This window comes from Patiria miniata, unplaced genomic scaffold (assembly GCF_015706575.1).
Source record: "Patiria miniata isolate m_02_andy unplaced genomic scaffold, ASM1570657v1 HiC_scaffold_5, whole genome shotgun sequence".
Classification (NCBI taxonomy): domain Eukaryota; kingdom Metazoa; phylum Echinodermata; class Asteroidea; order Valvatida; family Asterinidae; genus Patiria; species Patiria miniata.
Genome location: NW_024037072.1, coordinates 4,423,833 through 4,450,988, shown reverse-complemented (window position 1 = coordinate 4,450,988; position 27,156 = coordinate 4,423,833). Strand labels below are relative to the sequence as shown.

The 27,156-nt window shown below is 40.3% G+C and overlaps 1 protein-coding gene across 1 annotated transcript in view; it reads right to left on the bottom strand.

Moving 5' to 3' along the window:
- Nucleotides 1-27,156, bottom strand: part of LOC119740575 (hyalin-like) — a 40,497-nt gene that overhangs the window by 12,793 nt on the left and 548 nt on the right. Inside the window, exons 2-12 of the mRNA XM_038215921.1 lie at nt 8,217-8,444; nt 7,459-7,560; nt 6,748-6,867; nt 6,191-6,313; nt 5,173-5,418; nt 4,090-4,353; nt 3,547-3,810; nt 2,450-2,713; nt 1,660-1,923; nt 1,014-1,277; nt 249-512 (exon numbers count right to left, since the gene is read on the bottom strand). Of these exons, the coding sequence (XP_038071849.1) occupies nt 249-512; nt 1,014-1,277; nt 1,660-1,923; nt 2,450-2,713; nt 3,547-3,810; nt 4,090-4,353; nt 5,173-5,418; nt 6,191-6,313; nt 6,748-6,867; nt 7,459-7,560; nt 8,217-8,444 (2,403 nt within the window). The remainder of the gene's footprint in view (nt 1-248; nt 513-1,013; nt 1,278-1,659; nt 1,924-2,449; nt 2,714-3,546; nt 3,811-4,089; nt 4,354-5,172; nt 5,419-6,190; nt 6,314-6,747; nt 6,868-7,458; nt 7,561-8,216; nt 8,445-27,156) is intronic.

Sequence of the window (27,156 nt, the reverse complement as noted above, 5' to 3'; positions counted from 1 at the left end):
TGTATTCGAGCCCATCACAAGTCCCTGCAAGTCCCTGCAACTAAGTCCTCTAGTCCCAATTCAACACGCAAGCTATTGAAATGAGCTTTAACGAAGGCATCCATTGTAACTTGTAACAGGACTTGTGCCTGGACTTGTGATTTGCTTGTGACTGGACATGGCCGACTTAATTGAGGTGGACATATGTCCCTGATATATTCAAAGTATTTGTACAATCAAATGCACATGGCATGAAGTAACAATTGTACCTTTCACGGTGATCGTAAAGCTACAGTTGGCCTCATTATCACTCTTGTCAGACGCTTTACACGTCACCACAGTGTCAAGAACGGAAAACTCGTCTCCTGAATTGACAAGTTCGCCTGAGTCATCGTAACACTTGACAGCGAGCGGACCATCTACGGTATCATTTGCAGAGGGCTGGGTGGGCCACTCTATGGTAGCCACTGCAGAGCCTGTGTCTATATCTTGGGTGATGTCAGCCGGACAACTCATGATTGGAGATTCATTGTCTGCGCAAAGAACAAGAGGTAAAAACAAAGCTATAATTGAACAGATGTGCGGCATGCTGTATCACCATCATAGCCAAATCGCCGCTTTGGTGACTTTGTATGATACTGAAAAGAACTGGTTTCGTAACATTTTGTTTTTTGAACAATACACTCTGTCAGTCTCCAGTTTATTGAATGATTTCACAAGGAAAAAAGCTACTAATGTTATGATGTTAAATTTCAAGTGAATAACTTTCTATGCAAATAAAACCGAAACTATTTATAGGTACTAAATTTGGCTAATCTATCATGATTAGTGGCAATTCTGGTTCCTCATCAAATTCGGTGACATAACTTTTCTGTTAATGTTAAAAAGGTTTGCAAATGGGTTTCAATAAAATTTGTGCACTCTTGATACAGAAGACTTTGAATGTAACAACTAGCCTAAGCATGCTTGTGTTTGAATCTCTATATTACTTGTTTTCTGGTACTCTTGATCTTCCATTTATTAAACACACTCACCAATGACAGTTATGAAGAAACTGCAGTTCCCTTCATTTTGCGCAGAATCGCGAGCTATGCAGGTAACCTCAGTTTCCCCAATGGGAAATCTTCCTCCTGATTCAACCATTTCTCCTTCATCCGCACAAGTTACGTTGGGTACAGGACCATCTACAACGTCGTGAGCCGATGGGGACGGGGACCAGTCCACTGCCGCATCTACTGTTCCCGGTTCGACATTCTCCGTGTCGTTGTCTGGGCACGTGACAATTGGTCCTTCAACATCTGAAAAATATGGAGTTGACTTACAAGACGTGTTATTAAAAGGTCACCACGTTTTGCAGGAATTTATGGCATCATGATGATAAAAAAACTGTGATCACATGAAAAAAACTTGTTGCAGGATATCGTGAATGATCGAAATTATCTAAAATGATTGCTAAAACAGCATGCTTTGATGAAAAAAATGAATTACAGTGATGGTTAAGAAAAATGTGGCTGGTTTTGGTATGGGTATGACAGAAATGTCTATATGGATGTGGCAATCACTTTGTCAGGATGCACAACACTATAAGATCTTTAAAAATCACTTCGTAAGGAATTATATGAATTGAAAGGAATTGAAGGAATGTGATCTAGCAAATAAAAGGAAATAGTTAATTTTTACCTTTCAAGTTGATCGTGAAGCTACAGTTGGCCTCATTGTTGCTGTTATCGGAAGCTATGCATGTCACTTCTGTAACACCAACTGAAAACTCGTCTCCGGAATTGACAAGTTTGTCAGACTCATCGTGACACGTGACAGCAAGAGGACCATCTACGATATCATTGGCAGAGGGCAGGGTGGGCCAGTCTATGATACCAACTGCTGACCCTGCTTCTAGATCTTTGAAGATGCTCTCTGGACAGGATATCAATGGGTCTTCATTGTCTGTAAAAGTGAGAGTTGTTTAAATGTTAATTATTTTATGCTGTTTTTTTTGTGTGGCAAATTCAAATGAACGAATTGATACAAATTACTGATCCGATCAGATTCATTTACATCTAAACTGACTCTCAAATTTATAAACATTACCAGACAAGTTTATGCTGGGTGTGCCAAAAAGTGCAGCCGTTGACAAGTTGGTGTTTTTTTGGGGAAAGGCCAAAAACACTTTGATGTATTTATGGTATTCCCAGCTGTACGGCCGTTATCACGCATCTCCAACCAAGAGTTTGTTATTCTACCATCATTTAGACTAACAAGCAATTTTCACAATTTACAAAATGGCTGCCATTGCTTGTTATTCTACCTACATTTCTTTTAAAAGGACAAATCTGCTTTGGCCCTTTAGCCAAAAATCGTTCTCGTGACATACTCTGACTGTGTGCCAAATGCCTCATCAAAGGCACAATATCCCATCACCTATCTGCCGTACCACACTTTGAAATGTGTCAATTGAATAAATAATACTTACCTATCACAGTGATTATGAACCTACAGGAACCTTCATTATGACTGGCGTCTGATGCTTTGCACGTCACCACAGTGTCACGAACAGAAAACTCATCTCCTGAATTGACGACTTTGTCTGAGTCATCGTAACACGTGACAGCGAGCGGACCATCTACAGTGTCATTGGCAGAGGGCTCGGTGGGCCAGTCTATGGTACCAACTGACTGTCCAGGATCTACATTTCGGCTGATGTTGGCCGGACAGGTCATTATTGGCGCTTCATTATCTGTAAAATCCAAAAGAAATTTGCTTTATTCGGCAAAAAGTTCGATTCAAATCCTTGCACAAACGGGGTTCCAAATATTGTAAATTATCAAGTAAGTTAAAAAGCAGAATCGTGTTTCACTGCCTTAAAGAAATTATTTGTTTTAGTGTTGTTGGCAAGAAAAGATGTGTCCCGCCAGTCAGCACGGAGGAACATATTTATAGAAGACAACACAAGATCAAAACATCAAAATGTCAGCATTGAGGTGAAAGGTCAAACATGTATATGTATAGGAAGAGACTATAGGGGTAATGAGGAGAAGTTGTTTCCATTGAAACAAGGACTAAAGTTTGGAGGGAAATCAGAGTCAGGGAAGGTGAAGTGCGAAGGTCCTGGTTAGGGATTGAAATGCAAAATCGAAAAAAGGTTAGGAGTAGAAAAGGAACACATTGAAGGGGAATTGTAGAGGAAAAGAAAAGGAAATTGACGATAATAGCATTTAAATGTAATAGAATAATAACACATTTTAAAATGCCGACTTAATAAAAGGCTCAAACTAAAAAGTAACATGGTGGTCAAAGGTTGGATCATCTTAATACGCCAGAGCGTGACAATTGTGTAAAGGTTATATTGCGGCGCAAATTCTTCAAATGGGTCAAACTCGAAAATAGCGATCGGACCTTTCTCAGGCTGCCACCTTTTTCAGTCGTGTTCCCTGTATCCAATAAGAGTACTGAATGATAATGGATTTGTGTGGAAAAAAGAACCAGACTATTTCTCTTTCTAGTCTCGCCTTGGTTTATGGGGAAAAAATCCAGATGGCCGCAACATGATCTATAAGTGTTGGCTCTTACCATTGACAGTTATGAGGAAACTGCAATTGCCTTCGTTGCCGACGGAATCAAAGGCTGAACATGTGATGGTTATGTTGCCAGCAGGAAATCGGTCCCCCGACTCGGCATCCTTGCCATTGTGATCTGTGCAATTGACGACGGGTATCGGCCCTTCCACGACGTCTTCAGCCGTTGGCGGGCGCCAGTCTACTGCCGCGTCGGGCATACCTGGTTCCACGTTGTTTACGATGTTTCTTGGGCACGTAACAACGGGCCCTTCGTTATCTGGAAAACATGACATTGACTCACAGACAGAGACATGCTCAGTAATTTGTGGCATGTGATTTGGCATGCACCTCTACCAAAGGGGTGGAAAATACAAGGATGGTACAATGAAAGTGAAAGCATTGATGCATATGAGAAGGTGTAAGTGGATAAAGAAATAACAAGAGTAATGACGGAATCTAATATGATTAAAAATGATTCATATTAAACCAAGATATCTGTTATGAACTGTGAGCTAAAGACACTGAATTTTGAAGATGAACAAAAAAGCATACTCACCCAGCACAGTGACGGTAAAACTACAGCTCGCCTGGTTCGCACTACTGTCATTAGCGTAGCACTTGACAAATGTTTCCCCGACCGGATACTGGTCCTCTGGCAACCCTATTGGTTTAAGGTTACCGAAACAGGTGACGACAACTGAACCATCGATGTTGTCGACCGCTTTGGGTGCTGGAGACAACACTACGGTAGCAAATGCCGACTCTGCGTCCACATTCCAGACCCCATTGCCTGGGCAGGTGATGTTTGGAATTTTTTCATCTGGTCGGCAAGAAGAAAGATTTGTTTTCGTAATTCCAAAAACGCTATTCTATTTTGCCATTATGCACTTTTACAGTTCTATAAGAAAGCCATGCAGCTTTTCCTTTGTGGGTTTGTCTTTGCCTCAGAGTGCGATAAGCCCATGTCACCACACAGTCTAAAAGGGGAAAACGCAAAGCCTTGCTCAAACAGAGACCGCGAATGCAAAAAAAAAGGAAATAAAAAAGAAAAACAATAAATCCTTAAAAAAGTTCATAAGGCAAAGATGAAGGTTAAACTAAGTATTTCACCTGCAAAGATTTAAATATCAATCTGAAATCAAATAAGCGAATGATTTGAAGCATCAGTAGTCTTGAAGAATGACATGTGGAATTATGAAAGACTGTTTCTTATGACACACTTCACTTCGACAGTACTGAAAAAGTATATATATAACTATTTATAGATATATTAGGGCGACCGCTCCATAGACATGTGTGCAAAATTTACACAAATATAATGTGACCTAACCCAATTTCACCTTATTCGACCCAAACAAATTTTGATATTTTTACGTTCTGGACCAAGAGCAATCGATTAGCAATCTTCAGGATTGGACAAGACGCACACGAGTCATACAGACCGAGTACTTTTTTTGTGGTTTTAGTCAAGAAGTTACATACAAAAAAAAGCTGTACATAAATTTTCAATTCCTAAACACCGTGATATGTTTTATTTTATTAACCAACTACACGACCAAAATCAAGTCGAGGTCACGGCTAGGCCTACACTAAAAGATGTAACCATTAAAAAGCCATAATAGCAAAATATAACTCCAACCTGAAACCGTAATATTGAAGGTGCAATGGGACATATTGTTTTCCCCATCACTAGCGGTGCACGTCACCCTGGTAGACCCGGCAGTAAACCTGCTTCCCGATACGTGGTCACAGGAGATAGTTGGTGCCACCCCACTATTGTCTTCGGCCGTAGGATCATTCCAACTTGCCTGGGCGCTGTCTTCATCATCTGCGGCCTGAACAAAGAAATCAGCCGGGCAGAAGAGGAAGGCAGGAGGGAGGTAGTCTGACAAACAAACAGATTGAAATAGGTCTATCGGTATTGTTAGGAGACTGAGTTGCACTCAAGCCGAAATTTCCAAGGAGTGAATTCACTCCATTCCAATGGAAATTAACACCATCCCCATGAAATTAAACGAACAAACCAGTGAAATTCATTCAATCGAAGAGATCATTGTCACTCAAGTTTAACTGATTAATAATTCTTTGTCAAAGTACACGACAGAAGAATCTGGATAAGTCAAACCTCAGGGGAATGGGCTCAAATTTTGAGTTAAGCAGAGTTTGGAGTTATCCAATGGATTTTCCATTCGACAACAATTGACGAGAATAAGTTTATACTAAGAACGGTTTTTGAGTTAACAGGTTTTGACTTATCGAGATTTCACTGAATTTCTTTCTAAAAGTGATTTCCACTCTTTATCTTGAGTCCCTACTCCCTAGTTCCGCTCTTTGCAAATTAGTGAGTACAGGTCAATCACAAGGGCACAACGAGTAAAATGGATGAACATCGACAAAGACAAGCGCGTCAATCGACGGGGATTTTGATAATTTGTTTTGCACATTCATAAGTTCTTTGGATAATAACTTTTGAGTCGCCTTCAGTAATCATAAATATGTTCTTTTATGTGTTTACTCTCAGGACTTATCACTTTGTTTTCCTTCTCGAACATAAACGTGACATGTTCAGCACACTAGTTTGACACTTCCTTTCCAAACCTTGCATCATCAAAACTAGTCTGTAAGGTCATAATAGGTTTATAAAAGGAAAGGATTACCCTTTTCACATGTTCTTCCTTGGTAACCCAGCTCGCAAACACACGGTGGATCATCTCCGGCGAAACATGCGAAACAATGTGGAGGAGCGCCTGGAGCTGTATAACATGAGCTGCCGTCATCCACTGCAGACACCAAAGACGGGGGGAATCGTGAATACGGAAGTTAATTTAATTCTGTACAACAGTTTGGCCAGTTGATTTTGACAGCTGAACTGGCCAAGTTGATTACATGTAGGATTCACTCGAAAAATCTAGCAACAGAGTAGCGCACGAATAAGGTAGCTTTTAAACCTTAACTTTACAGTAGTATAGTAAACTTGATTTAAATTACACTTACTATATACACGGTACCAGTTTTCCGGTGAAACACTAAAGTTTCATTCCATGCATCAAGGCTGACAAATCTGTATGCCCATTACTCAAGAGCAACCTAGTCCAATTCTCGAAGCCCACTATTAGCATCGTTTTAAGTTGGATGTGAAGATTACAATTGTATTTACTCTATACACCTCGACGCTAGTGGCACAGTCTAATAGAGAGTATATGTCAATTCTTACCGACATCGCATGATGGGCCTTGCCAGCCATTATCGCAACGGCAGTCTGGAGTATTACAAGGAGGAGCACCACAACCAGGTGACGGATTATCTCCATCAATACAATTAGTTCCATCTTCAACTGTAAACACACCAAAAATTCGTCGTACAATATAAAAAACACGCTGCTAACACAGGCGTATAATAGATCAAATCCATGGGCGTCACCAGGATTTTCTTATATGGGGAAAAAACACTCATCATGACGTTGAAAAAGTCACCGGCTGAGGAAAAAATCGAAAAGCGGGGGGGGGGGGGGATGATTTGACGCTTGAAGGCGCTGTTCATAACGCGTTTTAGGGTCCTTTCGCCTGCTAAATATACGTTCATATTAATAGTGATATAGTTACCTTAAATTTCTCCTATTCTTTTTTCTTTTTCTTTTTCCCTTTTGTTTTGTTTTTCCATTGTTTTGGTCGTTTTTTTTGTTATGGATTTTTGCTTTGTTTTTGTTTTCGGGGGGGGGGGGGGCTTTTTCTAGCGACGCCCAGGATCATACCCTATATACATTTGGGCCCAGGGGTTATTATACCACCGTCCTTCCTTTCCCTATTTTCATAAACAAAATATGATGCAAATAAGACATATGATTGTGACTTCCTGAAGACAAACCAAAGCCTTGGTCAAGACTAATGCAGTCCGAATTTAGTGACAACCATATACCTTCACATACCTCCACAATCGACGCCACTATAACCAATCTTGCAGGTGCATTGGTCTATCGCGCTTATACAAGTGCAAGCTTTATATCCACGTGTGCAGTTTGCGGCATCACCTGCAGACAAGATCAGGAAAGATCGGGGGTTACAAATTTGACTCTAAAAATCGAGCTGTGTAGGTACGAGTCGTGATTCCAGTCGCACATGTTCCTTTGGAAATGTTTATTAACAATCAACATTCCTCCTTGTGGCAAATTAGACTTATTTACGGCTGGAAATACATTATTCGTGTGCCACAATGTCCGCCGCGTTTCTCAGGAACAGTAAGACATTATAGGTTAGTTTCCTTTCAACCATGCAGACCTTTGAAGTAGGATACCGGGTGAGTAAACAATTAAAAAAAAAAATCAGGACGACGTACCGCTTTAACGAAATAACAATTCATCAGCAGAAAATGAAAACATTAAATGGAATTTGGAGCAAAGCACGGATATCTAACTGTTATACGAGGCCAGCCTTTTAAAACTGGTCCCAGAAAGGAACAAAACGCTGTTCAACTGATTTAGCACATTTGACGGGGGTAATCCTTTATATACGTCACAAGTGACAGGTCGGTCGGTCGGTCGGTCGGTCGGTCGGTTGGTCGGTCGGTCGGCAACGAAGGAAATAGAAATGATTTTCGTTTTCAGTGTATTGTGTGTAAGATCATGTTATGGCAATTGTCAGCGCTGGAAATATTATTGTTTACGCTATTTGACGTCAAGGTTCTTACCAACTCCAACTTCAAATTTGCAAGTACTCTTGTCACTGCCGACGGTCGCGTTGCAGGTGACTTCAGTCTTACCCAGCGGGAATCTGTCGCCTGGTTGGTGACTGCAGACGACCTCCACCGTGTTCCCGCCAGAATCTTCAGCCGTGGGAAGCGTGAAATCTACGGCTAGAGGCAGCGGTACTCCCGCCGCTGGTGTCAAGTAGTTTTGGCATGTTACAAACGTCGGAGCTGAATAGACAAAATGTATACAGTGACCAAAAAAACACGGTATTTTTGACCCTGTGACATGGGGTTATAGTGGGGGAGAGAGGGGAGTATTTTGCCTGCTCTTTTCACATCTTGGCCAATAATAATTGAAATAAATGTGATTATACCAAGTCCCAAATGAACTCTGTTGATATATTGTACCGTTTCATGCAATCGGACACAATATCTATAGATCGATTTTACGGTACCCTGCTCTGAATATTTGGAAGTTTCGATTCGGTATTAGTGGCGCAACCAGGATTTGGCTTGGGGGGGGGGGGCTCACAGTGTTTTAGAACTTAAAATTGTTTCAAAAAAATTTGCCGAATTTTTTGGCTTTAGAATTTTTATATTTTTTTTTGAGGGGGGTGACTATTTTGACGTTGATGGCGCCACTTACACCCCTATTATACTACTCGAAAATAGGCCACATACATATCACCAAGGGCAAATCGTGGGAGAAAAAAAGTAAATAAAAAAAACCAAATTGACAACCTCTTGAGTGCGCCACTGCAGACTTCTCTCGACAGTTTGTAATTTTTTTTCGGCCACCTCCTATATTTATTCTAAATACACCCCTTCTCTGTCAGAACGTCATGAAAATGCAAGGTTCATCCCTTGCTGTTATTTGGACATGCGCGTTGTTAAGATTAAACTTATTCTTGCAGGACGACCTTTTAAACAAGAATAACCATTTGCGATTTTAGAGTCAAACTAATTACTTATTAATTCATTTGAATAAATTCAGAGATTCACAGATATCTTCAAATGTTTTAACGTTTTTAACCATACAGAACGTGTACAGATGAACTGAGGTTTTCCTTCTTTTCTTTCACTAAAAACTCGCAGTCAAGAATATAACCTTTTCGTTACAAATTACGTCACAGCAAGTGAATGGTCATCTGGTTTAAAATATTCAATTTAATTGGCACAAAGTACATTTACAAGTTACAGTTCGTACAATGGCTATACGTTGTTGTACTAAATGCCGCAAAAAAAGAAAGAAAGAAAGAAAGGAAGATCCCTCTCATTGGAGGGTTTCTAATTTTGAATCTGATCGTCTTATGATGATAACGTCATTTATATAGACCTTTAGGGAATGTTGTTGTTGGATACCCCGTTTGCTACCAAAGACTGTAAATTGTCCAGGATTGACAACGGTCTATGAAAAATGATGCGGTTTGAAAAATTGTAAAGTTTCACAAAATTTCCCAAAGGTCTATATAAATGACGTCATCATAAGACAGTCAGATTCAAAATTATTTTAAATTTCAAAAAAATTAAATTTTTCATTAAATTATTTTTGGAACAATGAAGAGAAACACTAAAGGGTATCATAGAAAAAAGTTCAAAGCGTTTTCACAGTGTGAGTAAAATGAGGTTTCTTTGCAGAGTTTTTTTCTAAGTACACGAAAACAAATGAATCTCCACACTAGGTATGTAACGTAAACATGTGTGTGTGTGTGGGGGGGGGGCGACATAATATTCTCATGGGTCGCTGTTCAAACACCTATATCATGGTTAATATTAGCCAATGAATACCGCTATTCGCTTTCCTTTCCTTGACGAATGGACGGCAAATTTCCAGTGGGGGCGACTATAGGGGGCGTGAACCACGCCCCCTCCCGTCCGTAGCTACGCCGCAGCTAGGGTGGGTGTCTCAAACACCTTAGAGAGTTGTGAGTATTTTCTAATAATTTTCAGAAATAGCCGCAATTATCACTCATGTCAATGGGAGTCGGTTTGCAGGTCTATGCACCCACATGCGTCTCACTGGTTGTTATACCTTATACTTCGCGTTAATCGATATTAATTTTTAATAACTTCCAATATCCCGACTGCCTGAATCATATATTATTTTCCCCATTTGTTACATAACGGTTAAAGTTTTTTTCCTGGTTGGGAGCCTAAAATTAGGGCCAGTTAGAAATGACAGTCAAAGAAACGCAGCGGTTCCCATTTTAATCCTTCATGTAATAATAGGCAACACACGCAATTAACAAAACTGTTTTCGCGAACTGCGTTACCAAAACAGCAAATTATGTGCGAACTACTTTTCGTACGTTAAGCTCCCAAACAAACTGTGCGAAGGCTTGACTGTTAAACTTGAATAGCGCACTCAGACAACTAAAAGTAATCATAATCATCTTGCATACTGTCATGAGCATCGACAAGAGGGGGTCTGGAAAGCGAAAAAATCCAACAAAACAAGAGAGAAAAAGGGAAAAAGGGGGAAAAGGAAAGAAAAAGAGGAGTAAATCATGTTGCTGTTAATTTTAAGGGTGGAGCCAAATGACCCTGCCCACCCTAGCTCGAAAACTGATAAATCAACTAACAACTGATCGCCATTGCACAGTGTACAATTATTATGTAATCATATACAATTCTTTCTAATCACAACAGCAAAGAACCCCTTTATCTATCTTTAATCCTAATATGGATACACGTAATTTAACAGGAACTGTTTCGGCGAATACGTCGCCGAAATGGCTAATAATGCACGAACTACTTTTCGTACGGTTAACCCATAACCAAATCTGCGTAGGGTTGTCCATTAAACTTTAATAGTGCCCTCAATTGACTGAGAGTAACGTCACAAATAATCTTCATTGAACAATGTACTCGGCAACAGAATTCTTTCCAATCACTACAGTACCGAGGAATTCGAACGCCCCTTACTTTCTCTTTCAATATCGGGCGTTACACTATGGACAGAGAAAGTCTGTTACGTAATGTTTTAGCGCATTCATTGTCAGGCCGAAATGCAGTATATACAACTTACTCTCGTTAAGGAACCACCCCTCTCTCAACTATTCTTCTTTTGTTTAAATTCGTTTAGTACTTGCATTCAACAATTCATTCATCTCAGGTCGCGCGACCGTTCTCGCGCCCACCATTGTACAATCCCAAATCCAGAACATTGTGGGGTTTTTTTAGGTGAGCCGAAAAAGTGGGTCCAAAATGTTCAGCCCCAAATTCGAAATGAAAAGAACTGAGGGGGAAGGACTCTTCATGACATTGGTACATGGTAGCGATATTTACTTTGCGCATTTTACTGCCTTTTTTTGCGACGTCGCATAAAACGAAGTGGGTTTGGCGTGTTTTTTTTTTTTTGGGGGGGGGGGGGGCTGCCCCCCCCCCCCAATCCGCCTTTGCGTATGTATGTCCCTCTTTATTCACCAGTGGCATCATGACAGACCCAAGGTTCTTACCATTTTTTTTCTATGTGAGTAAAAGCAAATTCAGCAAGTTTCAAATGCATAAATCTTGAGTTGATCAACTTGCTAATTCGTGTTTTCAAGCTGCAATAAACAGGGGAACTTTGTTTCAGGAACGCAACCGTACATCGATATTAATTTTCAACAACTTCAAATATCACGAAATCTGATTGCCTGAATCTAATTTGTGTATTATTTTTCACATTTGTTACATTACGGTGAGGGTCCTACGGATTTCTAGAGGTTCTATTTTTTCTGGTTGGGAGCCCAAAATTAGGTCCAGTTTACTCAGTTTAATGAGAATCAAAGAAATGCAGCGGTTCCTGATTGAATCTGAAACTCATGCAAGTAACAAAAGCCGTTTACGCGAACTACGTTGCCAAAAACAGCATATTATGCGCGAACTACTTTTCGTACATTTAACTCCCCAAGCAAGCTGCGCGTAGGTTTGACCGTTAAACTTGAATAGCGCCCTCCATCAACTAACAGCAATTACACACATATGAAAAACACCGAAATAGCAGCTCTTTCGGCGAACTACGTCACCGAAACGGCTTATTATGCGCGAACTACTTTTCGTATGTTTAACCCCAAACCAAACCTGCGTAGGGTTGACCGTTAAACTTAAATAGTGCCCTCAATTGCCCAGATGTAACGTCTCTTTAAAAAAAAAAGCCGTTGTGTATGTATATCCCTATTAACCTGTGGCATCATGACGGAGCCAATGTTTTAACCGATTTTTGTTTCTCAGTAAGTAAAATTCCAGCAAGTTTCAAATGCATGTATTCAACTTTTTAAATTTTAGTTTAACAGCTCACTATTCCTTCGATAGAAGGCATCGATTCGTGTTTTAAACAAAGCTGTAATAAATGGGGGTATTTTGGGAATGATTAAAAGTTCATCATATCCATGTTTTTTGGGTTTTTTTAAAAGGCAGTAATCATAAGCTTGCGGACGATATGAACCGATCACATCCCTGCCCAGTTTACGAACTGTAAGTGGTCCGATAATCAAGAAGAGGCTTTGAAAAAGTGTACTTGCTGGGGCGTTTCTGTTCAAGTTTCAATGCCGTATCTCGCCTCCAATGCAACAGACCCGAATAACGTGTTAATGTAAATCGGGTAAAGCGGCGTGCGCTCTATTCGCACTTTGTATCTCGAAATTGGAACAAAAACGGAGAAGTTGAACTAGCGACTTCGCGTTCACAAAAAAAAGTTACGTAACGGCTGGAGAGCGAATTGTGAATAGTGGGCCGTTGAACTGCAAAAGAAAAAAAAGTACTAACTTACTTTTCAATGGTGAAAAACTTACTTTTCCATATTTATGGTTTGATCCTTTCGAAACAACTCTTCGAATCCGTCGCGCGAAACTAAAACCTCTCCGTGCAGTCTTACACCAAACCGGCCCGCCGCCAGCCGCCCGCCGCCCGCGCCGCCGCCCGGCCCGTCGGCGCGGTTTTCAAAATTTTCTTGGGCAGACACTTTGAAGACCTTTCGTATTCCGCAGGCAAGCCCGCGAGTTTGCACGGTTTATGGGGAAAACGACATTGCAGATGACACCACGTGCTGTTTACATACCTGTTTCTTCTAGGCTAACTAGTTTTGCGATTTGCATCTTTTGTTTTAAAGAGAAAATTAACTTTTTTTTCTATTAATTTCGGGAGCCTACAAACCTCTCAAAAAGGAGTTTCATTTTGCACACATTATTGAACCCACCGTGGCAGCCAGTAAATCGGGATTCTTTTCGAAGAAATAATTCAGTTTCTAAACGTCGTTGGATTCTAGGGAAAAAAAGCGATTGGACAATCAATTTTCGAAGTGAAACTCGAAAATGGCATGGGGACACATCTTTAACACTTGATTTATTTTCGGCTTTTGCTCATCCCCCCAAACAACAAAACATTTTAATGTGAAATCGCTAATTTTCTACAAGTACAAGTTCTTCACTTTGCATATGATAAGACATGATAGGATGGTTACCAACACCCTATCATGATCGATATTATTGGACTGCTAACCAATTCATGCGCAAACGCAACCTGAAATTAAAAAAAAGTTATTTGGGACACCCCCCCCCCAAAAAAAAAATGATATTCAGGGTGTTTTTTTTTGGGGGGGGGGGGTGATTGAGCAGTATTCCAAAGAAAAACAGTGATATAAAGAAATAACTAGAAGATAATTGGGTACATTTAAATAAAAAAGGAGAAAAACATTGTCCAAACATGTGTCGTATTTAAATGACGCGGTTTTTAGCTGCTCCCCTCCCACGTGTTTTTAAGACACCCTAAAAAAACAACATTTAATGGAGCGTAAATCACACATTCGAATTGCTTTAATTTTGTACTGTAGTATTAATCTCATCAAATTCATATCCTACATCCGATTGAACCCTGGCTCTCAAATCAAAGCGCACATTGTAAACAAAGCGTGACGTCATTATGTCTTGGGTCTTTGGAGCGACATACAGACACTGAGTTTCAATGTACATGTACATTAGGTCTTTCTTTCTATGTAACAGGCCTACACCGTCCAAGCATGGGTTATTGGTAGTATATGCCGCATTCGCTCTTGTATCGCGATATTGGAACAAAAGCGCAGAAGTTGAACAGACGAAGGCTCCATTCACATTGCAATCACGTCTCCGTTTTGAACAAAAAAGTTACGTAACGGAGCGCTCTATACGAACAGTGCGCTGCACCCGGCGTGAAACAAAGACCGTATCTTGAAAGCAACTCATTCGCGGTGACGCCAATGATTTGATCCTCTGCAAAGAAACTGGTGAACAATCGTTTTCGGAAACAAAGCTCACGAGTCGCTCGTGCGAGGCCAAAACCTGTCCCCGCAGTTTTAAGACAAACTATATGCAAGGAAAAGGCCGTCCCTCGACTATGTAAATATACAGACACATGTGTCAGTGTCACTAAAACAGGGACTTACCTGTTAAAACGTTTCGTTAGAAGGCAGTTCAATTCAGTTCATTTATTTCCAGTGTTCACAAATCAGTGTGTTTAACATAATAATGTAACGATGGACATGACAACAGAGGATTGAAAACTATATAGAGGTACAGAAAACACAGCTTGTAGGCATGCATGGGCCCTATAACACGGTTCAGACACCAAGTGGCAATAAAGCAAAATGCTGTACGCAGAGAAAAAGGTTTACATGCAAAGATAAACAAGGATACATAATAATAATTGCCAACATAGAAATGCAAGGAATAAATAACTGTAGTTTCATATATCAAGGTAAACATTCAGCAAAATAGATTTGTAAACATGTAGAACTTCTTCAGGAATCAGTGGAGAGTACAATAACTTAATTCCCCCGTAGTTAATAGGTTTTGAAGCAAAAGATGGAAGGATGGATAAAATGAATAGTTGCCGAGTAGTGTGATAATATCAAAGTTACAAGAAAAAAAATTAATGGATTGAATAATATAAGGTATTGGAAACTGACCGATACATTTCGGGACGAAATACGGCAAATGTACCGTATACGATGTGACAAACAGCCGTGCTATATTTATTTGTCCTTGGGCAAGACACTTTACAATATTTGCTTTCTACCAACCGAGTAGAAAATGGGGACCCGTGAAGGCAGAAATGATAAATGTGTTTGAATTTTCTGTTTACGCTGAAATGTTGGTATTACTTATCTTTCTTTTTAAGCAAAACAATCTCCGGTTTCTGGTATGCGCGCGCGTCGCCATAGCCATGCGCGTCGGCAACATTAAAACGGTTTTTTTTTTCAATGTAAGGTGAAATCTCAAAACCGCCAAAATCACTAGTTTGACTGGAATCCTGCTGCTGCATAATTTTAACGTGTTTTAGATTGGGTTACGATCGAGTATAAGCTTTATGTCATGTGGCCACCATTCGTCGGACACCATTTTGCACTTTGCAGACGGTGTTGTTATTTTGTAATTTTTCGTCCGGAAGCCAGACTCACGGAGCGATGGTCGTGTATCTGGAACCTACTGCATTAAACGCTTTTTAATTAGCTCAATACGCAAGTGAGCAGACTAATGACCAGCCAGACAGCGCTGCTAACGCACGATGTCGATGTCGCTGTATGGTCCGACGTTACCGTTTTCCCTGATTTTGTCTTGACTATCCAAATTTTTCGTGTCGGTCGAGATCGTATAAGTGGGTCCAGAGTTCTCAAGCCTTATGGCCTTGCTGCTTTCTGAAGGATAATTTTTAGAGTTTTAATTGAAGGGGATCGAAGCGTCATCTCCAACATCAGCCGACTTTTGAAGAAAACGTACAGAAAGAAAATGCGTCGCCGCATCACTTTTGGGGCAAGCTCCATACCAGAAACCGGAGACTTTTTTGGACTAATTTCTTACTCAATCATCTTCGTCCCCAGTGGGAAATGTTGGTATAGCTGTTACAAAAAGTTAAATATTATGTTAGTTTATTGTTGAAGAAAAACTTTTCGTTTTTAATCTACCCTATAAGGTCTTTCATTTATTTATTTTATTGATCGTTTTATTTTACTAGGGTAGCCACATCAGCTATCTAAGAACTGTTCTCTCTGGGGCCAAACATACTCACATTGATTTTGAAATGAATATTAGAAGATACGGTACATACACAGTGAAAATTACATCTTACAAAGAAAAATGAATCAATTAAAGATTGACACTAAGACAGAAAAAACATGCGAGGTAAGTCCCCATAAAACAATAAAATGACAGCCACATAGCTTAGAAATAATATTTTAATTCATAGAAAACAGTACCACTCAAAAACTTCATTTAATAATTTCATTTGAGATGCCCAGTATAGACTTTTTGAAGTGGACACAATTTGGTAATCTTAGCTCAGTTTTCAAATTATTCGTGCTTTTGTTCTTTTTGACAAGAAAAAAATAAGGGGATAAAGAAAAACAAAAAGTTATGTGGTGTTGACCAAGCATTCAGGGGTCGCGATTGGTTACCGACTCCCATATAGTACTCTTCCTGGGTCTCGGATTCCCCGGCCCACCACACCTCCTTCCCTATCCATCCATGTAACCCCGGAGGGCCAAGCACCGTTAAGGGAGGAAACGAGGCGACACCCTATGCCTTGCTGCCGAGACAGCAAAAGAGCCCCGTACCTATGAGTAGATGCATAACCTGGACTTCGCAGACAGTCCCAGCCGGTGACTTAACTGATTGAGCTAAGGTCGGTTGGTATTTGACGACGGGCAATTAAGACTCTTAAGTAACTGACTGAGTGCGAGTATAGAAAACCAAAAATTGCACCAACGGGACTCGAACCCCGGACCCCTGGGTCTGTAGACAGAGACCCTAACCACTAGCCCATTACGTGATATATTCGAGTCGTAATATATAAAGTTGTAGGCTAAACACTTTGTTTAGGATTGTCAGCTCAATCTGCGCTTTGCCTTCATACATGCATGTGAACAAAAACCTTTAAAATTCTAAATAACTTTAAACGATTTAAATTGACTTGTAAACGAACCTGTTTCATGAAATGTTTTCATGACTTTTTTTTATTCGTAAACGGTACATTCGTCGTATTTATTGCCGGTTCTGCGATGTATCGGTCTATCTCCAATACCTTTTTTACTCTTTAGTCCATTATTTTTGTTTCTCGGAATTTCGATATTATCACTCTACTCGGCAAACTAATTCATTTCCACATCCGCTATTTGCTACCTCTTGTGTTTCAAAACCTATTATTAACTATACGAGGGAACCGAGTTAAGTACTCTCCACTGATTCCTGAAGAAGTTCTGCATGCTTGCAAATCTATTTTGTTGAAAGTTTTCGCTCCTTTGTTGTACATGTACATGGATGCATTATGTTTGTAACATACTGATTGGTGAACACTGGAAATAAATGAACTGAATGACATGATAACGAAACGTTCGAACAGGTAAGTCCCTGTTTTAGTAACACTGACTTCTCGATCTTATTTCCCTTGTACATTGTCTCTTCTTTTAATTTATTTTGTTGTATAATTTTAAGCTAACATTTTGTAAGACAGGTTCGATTTTTACTGTCGATTTGTTGGATCACGAATCGCAAAAGTATCTTGCTGAAGGCATTTCGAAAGCGGCGGGCCCGGCTCACCGTACGAGTGACCGTATATTTACTAGCTATATAATGAGCATGTATGGAGCATGTCGTCTATTCCCGGCGCGGTGTAGGCCTAGTTGTCTTAAAACGGCGGGGAGAGGTTTCGGTCTCGCTCGAGCGACTCTTAAGCTTTGTTTCCTAATTCGACTGTTCACCAGTTTCTTTGCAAAGGATCAAAACATTGGCTTCACCGTGGAAGAGTTACTTTTAAGATACAGTCTTTGTTTCACAGCGGGTGCAGCGCACTGTTCGCCGGCGTCCTCCGTTACGTAACTTTTATTTTTAGTTCAAACGTTACTGCAATGTGAATTGGAAGCCTTCGCCCGTTCAACTCCTCCGCCTTTGTTCCAATATCGCTATACAAGAGCGAATGGGGCATAACACAGGCTTTTTTTTAACCTATGCTTGGGCGATGTAGGCCTGTTCATTGGAAAGAAAGATACACAGCGGGTGCAGGGCACTGTTCGCCGGAGTCCTCCGTTACGTAACTTTTATTTTTAGTTCAAACGTTACTGCAATGTAAATTGGAAGCCTTCGCCCGTTCAACTCCTCCACCTTTGTTCCAATATCGCTATTCAAGAGCAAATGGGGCTAACACCGGCTTTTTTAACCTATGCTTGATGGGTGGTGTAGGCCTGTTCATTAGAAAGAAGATAGGCCTACAGGTATATTGAAACTCTCAGCGACGTTAGCACGATGCGCGACGTTAGCACGATTTAAGCACGGCAGTGGTTTCAAACGTCGAACTTAATTACAAACGCCTATAATCGAATTTAAATAAATCCAACATGGCGGACCAACAGTTTCAACAACAAATATGATTTTTTGCTCTTAATCAATTAGAGTTTCAAAATGAAAACAAATTTTGCTTCAACAAGGCCCTTAATCAAGTACTTAATCCCGGAGGAAAGCTTTACAGGTGTCCCTTATTGTAGTCGTTTTGTTGTCGTAGCCCGATGAGAACGTTACGCCAATTCCTCATCTGCCTATGGATGAACCCATAGGCACCAATGCTAAATGCCCATACTTCAATTTTCTTAAAAACAATACTAGAAAATCTTTCTCTTTTCGAGAAAATCTCATCCAATGAAGACGTCCCCTATTTTCCCAAAACGGAAAAGTAGCAATCTTAAAAAACGATCCATCCACAACATTTAAAAAAAGCGCCAGTTTCGAGTCCAATTGCATCAAAAATGCTCAGAAATGGAAGCCCAAATTCCGGGCCAGAGGTTCATTGCCATATCTCTTCAATTTCTAAATGTCATAGCTCTCAGATCTTTCTAATATAGAATATTTTGAGGTTATAACTTTTATTCATGAGCTAGGCGGATAGGTTTAGGCCTATTTACAGGAGTGCATGCCCTATGACTCCTGAAAATTTTCCATGTAAGTCGCCATAATTGTTGATGCGTTTGTTAGTTCATTATTTCTTTACTCGTACACACGTTGCGAGCATGCGCATTTCTAATTATGAACGATGTAAATAAAATTCGAGTTTATTTGAATTCGACACGGCATAAGCACGACGTTTGAAACAGGCCATTTTAGTGTCTGTAAGTCGCCCAAAAGACCAAGACACGATGACGTCACGCTTTGTTTACACATGTGCGCTTTTCTATGAGAGCCAGGGTTGAATCGGATGAGTCCGATGAAATTAATACTACAGTACAAAATTAAAGCAATTCGAATGTGTGATTTACGCTCCCTAACAAATGCTATTATTTTAGGCTTATAAACAAACATTGCAAGTTAGATGGGAGCAGCACGTCTTTGGACGTGTTTGGACAATGTTTTTCTCCTTTTTTTTTCTTTAAATGTACACAATTATCTTCTAGTTCTCGCTTCGTCACTGTTTTTCTTTGGAACACTGCTCACACCTCCCCCCCCCCCCCAAAAAAAACACCCTGATTCTTTTTTTTTTTGGGAGGGGGGTCGAAATAACTTGAGTAGCTTTTTATATCAGGTTGCTGAACTGGTTTCAAGTCCATTAATATCGATCAGGCTGATGGTAACCAACCTATCGTGTCGCATAGTGAAGAACTTTTGTACTGGTGGAAAATTAGCGAGTTCACAATGAGCGACAGCCGAAAATATCACACATTTTAATTGTTAAAGATTCCTCCCCATGCCATATTCGACTTTCACCTCGAAAAAATTGATTGTCCAAGTCCATTTTCCATATATCAAACGACGTTTAGAAACGGAATTATTTCTTTAAAGAAAATCGATTTATTGGCTGCCAGATATCATTCGGCTCTTGCAGGGTAGGTTCATTTGTGTGCAAAATGAAACTCCTTATTAAGAGGGTTAAAATTGGAACAAAAGTAACTTTTCTCTTTGAAACAAAAGATGCAAATCGAAAACTAGCTAGCCTAGAACTTGTAAACAGCACTTGGTGTCATCTTTAATGTCGTTTCCCCATAAACCGTGCAAACTCGCGGGGGTTGCCTGCGGAATGTACGAAAAAGTCTTCAAAGTGTCTGTCCAAAGAAATTTCGAAAGCCGCACCGTACGGCGTGTCGTACCCATTCCCTGGTAAATACTGCACGGAAAGGCTCGGTTTCGCGCGAGCGACTCGAAGCGTTGTTTCCAAAGGATCAAACCACAAATGCATGCACAATGGTTCACCGTGGTAAAGTTAATTACTGCATTCTTTTACTTTTTGAGTTCAACGCACTATTCACAATTCGCTCTCCCGCCGTTACGTAACTTTTTTGTGGACGCAAAGTCGCCAGTTCAACTTCTCCGCTTTTGTTCCCATATCGCGATACACAGAGCGACTGACAGGGCACACGCTGCTTTTACCCGATTTACATTCGTTATTTGGGTCTGTTGCATTGGAAGCAAGATGCGGTGTTGAAACGTGAACAGAAACGCCCCAGCAAGTACACTTTTCCAAGCCCTTTCTAAATTATCGAACAACGTACAGTTCATAAATTTGCAGGGATGTGATAGGTTCATATACCGTCTGCAAGCTTATGATGACTGACATTTTGTGTGACCGAAACATGTATATGATGTACTTTTATCATTCCTGAAACAAAAATTTCCCCCGGTTATCGCAACTTTGTGTAAAACACGAATCAATGGCTTCGATCACATATAGCGAATTGATAAACTCAAGATTTATAAAGATGAATATGCTGAAATTTTACTCACTGAGAAAAAAATCGGTTAAAACCTTGGCTCTGTCCAGATGTCACAGGTGAATAGGGACATACATAGGCTACACAACGGCCAACGGCCCCCCCCCCCCAAAAAAATCACCAAACCCATATTGTTTGTGTGTCGTCGCAAAAAAAGCCAGGCAATGCGTACAGCATTAAAATTGCGCTACCATGCACCAGTGCCATGACGAGTCCTCCCCCCTTGCTTTTCATATCAAATTTGGGGTGGAACATTTTGGACCCATTTTTTTCGGGAACAAAAAATGTTTGGCCCAGCCTAAAAAAACCCACTATGTTCTGGATTTTGCCGCGTCCGTTTGTGGGCGCGAGACCAGTAACAGACTGAAACAAAAGAAGAATAGTTTGAGAGAGGGTTGGTTCCTCCATCGAGAGTGAAGTTGTATACAGCAATTCGGCGACAATGAATGCGCTAAAAAAATTACGTAACAGAGTGCGCTGTCAATAGTGTAACGCCCGATATTGAAAGAGAAAGTAAGGGGCGTTCGAATTCCTCGGTACTGCAGTGATTGGAAAGAATTCTATTGCCGAGTACATTGTTCAATGACGATTATTTGTGACGTAACTCTCAGTCAATTGAGGGCACTATTTAAGTTTAACGGTCAAGCCTACGCGGGTTTAGTTTGGGGGTTAAACGTACGAAAGTAGTTCGCGCATAATTAGCCGTTTTAGCTTCATTGTTCACCGAAACAGCTCCTGTTAATTACTTGTGTTTGCATTACGATTCTGTTTCCCGCTGTCAAATACCAACCGACCTTAGCTCAATCAGTTAAGTCACCGGCTGGGACTGTCTGCGAAGTCCAGGTTATGCATCTACTCATAGGTACGGGGCTCTTTTGCTGTCTCGGCAGCAAGGCATAGGGTGTCGCCTCGTTTCCTCCCTTAACGGTGCTTGGCCCTCCGGGGTTACATGGATGGATAGGGAAGGAGGTGTGGTGGGCCGGGGAATCCGAGACCCAGGAAGAGCCCTATATGGGAGTCGGTAACCAATCGCGACCCCTGAATGCTTGGTCAACACCACATAACTTTTTGTTTTTCTTTATCCCCTTATTTTTCCCTTGTCAAGAATCAAAGCACGAACGAATTGACAACTGAGCAAAGCTGACCAAAGCTGGAAGAGCCCTATATGGGAGTCGGTAACCAATCGCGACCCCTGAATGCTTGGTCAACACCACATAACTTTTTGTTTTTCTTTATCCCCTTATTTTTCCCTTGTCAAGAATCAAAGCACGAACGAATTGACTACTGAGCAAAGCTGACCAAAGCTGACCAAATTTTGCTCAGTTTTAAAAGTCTATCGTCTCTGCCTGCACGGGTTCCTATTTGCTACTGCGTGTAGAAATCAAATTTTGTAAATGTCTTGCCCAAGGACAAATACGAATATAGCATTAGCAAGGCTGCTTGTCACATCGTACACTGTACATTCGCCGAATTTTTCCCCGCAATGTATCGGACAATTTCCAATACCTTATACTCTTCAATCCATAAGTTTTGCTTCTCGGAATTTTGATATTGTCACACTACTCTGCAAACCAATTATTTCCATTCGAAAAGGTAAGTCCCTGTTTTAGTAACAACACGAGGGACGGTCCATTCCTAGTATAGTTTGTTGTAAAAGTGCTGGGACAGGTTTCGATCTAGCGTCATTGACTCTGGAGCTTTGTTTTCGAATACGGTTGATCACCAGTTTCTTTGTAGAGGATGAAATCAAGTTGCTTTCCAAGATACTGTCTTTGTTTTACAACGGGTGCAGCGCACTGTTCGTAGAGTCCTCCGTTACGTAACTTTTTTTGTTCAAAACGGAGACGTTATTGCGATGTGAATGGGAAGCCTTCACCTGTTCAACTTCTCCGCGTTTGTTCCAATATCGCGATACAAGAGCGAATTATACTATATCATGTACCATTAACCCCCATGCTTGGGCGGTGTAGTGTAGGCCAATGCATAGAAAGAAAGGTACATGTACATGTACATGTACACGGTGTTGAAACTCAGTGTCTGCATGTCGCTCCAAAGACCCACGACAAAATGATGTCACGCTTTGTTTACTCATGTGCGCGTTGCTATGAGAGCCAGGGTTGAATCGGGTGTACGATATGAATCTGATGAAATTAATACTACAGTACAATATTAAAGCAATTAGAATGTGTGATTTATGTTATTAGGATGTCTTAAAAACAAACACTGTATGTTAGATGGAAGCAGATAAAAATACGACACATCTTTTGGACGTGTTCGGACAATGTTTTTCTCCTTTTTATTTAAACGTACCAAACTATCTTCTAGATATTTTTTATATCACTGTTTTTTTTAATACTGCTCAATCCCCCACACCCAATAAATCTGTTTATATCATTTAAAATATTATTGGGATTTTTTTTGGGGGGGGGGGTCCAAATAAGTAGGTTTTTTTTCTATTTCAGGTTGCGTTTTCATGCAAACAGATCCGCTGAGCAACTGGTTTCCAGTCCATCTTATCGCACATGATGGGGTGTTGGTAACCAACCTACCATGTCTAATAATATGCAGAGTGAAGAACTTTTGTACTTGTAGAAAATCAGCGATTTCACATTAAAATGTTTTGTTGTTGATGGGGGGGGGGGGGTGTTGGGCAAAAGCCGAAAATATCACAGGTTCATTTGTTAAAGATGCATGCGTCCCCATGCCATTTTCGAGTTTCATTTCGAAAATTGATTGTCCAATTGTTTTTTTCCTAGAATCCAACGACGTTTAGAAACTGAATTATTTCTTCCAACCCCCCCCCCACCCCCGATTTATTGGCTGCCAGATATGAATTCGACTTTCAACCGGCCAGTTCAACCTGTCCGCTTTGTCCCGCTTTACCCGATTTACCTGAATTTGGACGGTATTCGGGTCGGTTGCATGGGAAGCGAACTTGAACAGAAATTCCCCAGCAAGTACACTTTTTCAAGCCCCTTCTAAATTATCGGACAACCTACAGTTCATAAACTGGGCAGGGATGTGGTCGGTTGATATCTTCCTCAAGCTTACAATGACTGAATTTGTGTGACCCGGATATGATGTACTTTTATCATTCCTGAAATAAAATTTCCTCCGTTTATTGCAGCTTTGTGTAAAACGATTGCATCTAGGGAGTTGATAAACTCATGATTTAGAAAGTTGAAAACATGCATTTGGAACCTGCTGGAATTTTACTTCCTGAAAAAAAAATCGGTTAAAATATTTGCTCTGTCAAGATGCCACAAACCCATCTCGTTTTTCAAAGGACGTTACTCTTAGTCAATTGAGGGCACTATTTAAGTTTAACGGTCAAGCCTACGCAGGTTTGGTTTGGAGTTCAACGTACGAAAAGTAGTTCACGCATAATTAGCCGTTTCGGTGAAGGAGTTCGCCGAAACAGCTCTTTTTAAATTACATGTATTCAAATAAGCAGACAGAATAAGATGGTTGTAATTGGACAGAATTGAATATGATTACATAATTGTACGGTGCGCAATGACGATCAGTTGTACGATTACTGTTAGTTGATTGCGGGCGCTATTTAAGTTTAACGGTCAAGCCTACGCGCAGTTTGTTGAGGATTAAACATGAGAAAAGTAGTTCATGTTGCTGTTCTGGTAATGTAGTTCGCTGAACCTGTAGTATTCACCGTGATGTAACAAATGGGTTATTGAAAATTAATATCGATATACGCAAAAGTTCCCCAGTTTATCGCAGCTTTGTGTAAAACACGAATCAATGACTTGGAAACAACCACCGTTCTGATCTTTCAGCAAAACGAAAACAATTCACACACATCCCTAGCCCTTTGTGATTTGTTTTCGTTTTGCTGAAAGAACACTTATCTTTTTGTGATCCGTGGACAGACCTTTACAACGATGGATGTGTTTAAAATTTCGTAACTTGAAAAGTACATGAGTGATTTGAATGATTCTTGTACTGAAAGAAAGTCTATGATTTGGGCCTTCATATCCTAGATTTTGAAAGTGCTACATGTACATGCAGAACTTCGCTAAAACAAAGGTCCCGACATTTGGGTTTCGTTTTTTTTCTTACTCACCCTGTAGTGATAATGTGTACAGAATTATGTAATTTATGACAAATGGAACCGAAAAAGTTGCACTTTTGTATGCGTGCAAGGTGAGTGACCACAACTTACACGTATACAGCAACTGCTTTCGGTATCATTTGTCATAAATTGCATAAACTCGTACACATTATCACTGTTTTGGGCCAAATAAAGAGTATGGCTGGATTGCTGCACTGACTTCTGTACTACTGATATGTCGTTATTTGAGCGAGAGGTGCTAACCAGTCTTTGGGTGGTAGACAAAAAATATTGGAAGGGGGGGGGGGGCTTTCTGTTTTTGGTTGAGCGTATGTGGAAGAGATGGTGCATTAAGGGACCACCGCCTCCCGATAATTCCATATTCCGTGAACCGATGTTACGGCCGGTGTAGCATGAATTTAGGTTTTATGAAATACGGACTTATTGGTGGTATTGCGCATGCTCATGCATACAGAATTAGGAGAGGGACCGGTCACGTGAGAGAATTTAACCAATAAAAGGGAAAAAGAGTCTGATTTTCATACGAGTCCGATTTTCGTATGACACCGGCATTAAGGCCGAATTTACTCATTCTGATTGTTTGTGAACCCGTTTGTACATGTGCCTATCCTCAAGCAGCAAATTGAAACCACTGTTCCCGATAGGCCTAGCTTGCCTTGAATCTTGGTCAATTACGACACCCCTCCTGCTTATTGAAGAAAGAAGAAGAAAGCCCAACCTCTCCGCTCGTGACTATTTTTTGCACCCCAGAATAACTCGAATCTATGAAGGTCTATTAAAACATCCTCATGGACAGCTTGTTCAGTCCGCCTTTTGTTTCAGTATTCCGAGTTAATGTGATCCCTGCCTGCATGTGTTTGACATTTGAAAGCGCAAACATCTTGCCGGATATTTTTCTTCAATTGAATTTCCTGCAAGCGATGTGTCAAAGTAAGCCCTTTCCTTAACCTTTGCTTGACCATAACTACATTAATTCTTGTTGTAATGACTTTAACAAACAAAAAATGTCAAATGAAAAAATAGAGTGATATAGAGAGGTCTGCATTCAATATTATAATTTGATTTTGTAAATATTACTTAAGGCCCCCAAAAAGTCTTTGGTTTCTGGTATGGAGCTTGCCCAAAAAGTGGTGGGCGACGTGGCTTTTTTTTTTACCTGTTTTTTTTGGCTTTAAATGTCGGCTGATGACTGCAAATGGAGCCCGACTAAACTTAGTGCAAATATATGGGAGTCCACATAAAGCTTATTCTCGATCGTAACCCCTTCTAAAAACACGTTAAAATTGTGCAGCAGCAGGATTCCAGTCAAACCAGTGAGTTTGGCGGTTTTGAGACATCATCTTTCATTGAAAAAAAAAACTTTTTCATTTTGTCGACGCGCATGACTACGGCGACGCGCGCGCATACCAGAAACCTGAGACTTTTTTTGCCTTAAATCGCCGGAAAGAAGGTTTTATAAGCGGCTATGCACAGTTTATACATAATCACATTTTTAAGAAAGTTGTTTTGGTATAAACTTTCCAAAAATATTCACGCTGTTACATTGATGTCATCCAGCAGTCGGGCACTTTCTAAAAAAATTCACCGTCAAACCAGGGTCCGTAGTCAAATAGCTGCTTTATAGCAGAAAGGTTTTCCAATCCTTGAATATAATGTATGATTATGCTAACCCAAAACAGGTCCCTGTCCAAAAAAGCCACGCGATACCTTTATATAATTATTAACACTTATTTAACACTTTATCTTGTATTTTTTGGCTGAGCACATTGTGTATGCAGTTTTTTCTGATTAAAAAGAGACGATCTGAAGGATGATACGGAAGTATGCGTCATAGTGCAACCCATTTCCAATTACCTTAAAGTGACAAGGAAATGAATTTTTCTCACTAAACACATTTTGTTTCTACTCCTGTGTGAAAACTACTTGACATCCCTGTTTGGTTAACTTTATCAGAAGTGAACTTCTTAAAACATTTCACAACATTGTCCATGCTTTTCCGGACAACTGAGGGCGATAGTGTTGCTGTGGTGTCATTTGAGAAAGAAACTCTTCAGTAAAGGGGTTTTCTATTCACATGTGAATTCAAACATTTGCTCATTAAAAACTTTTGTGAGAAAAGGTTGCTCCTTGGCTTACTGCCATGTACTGAC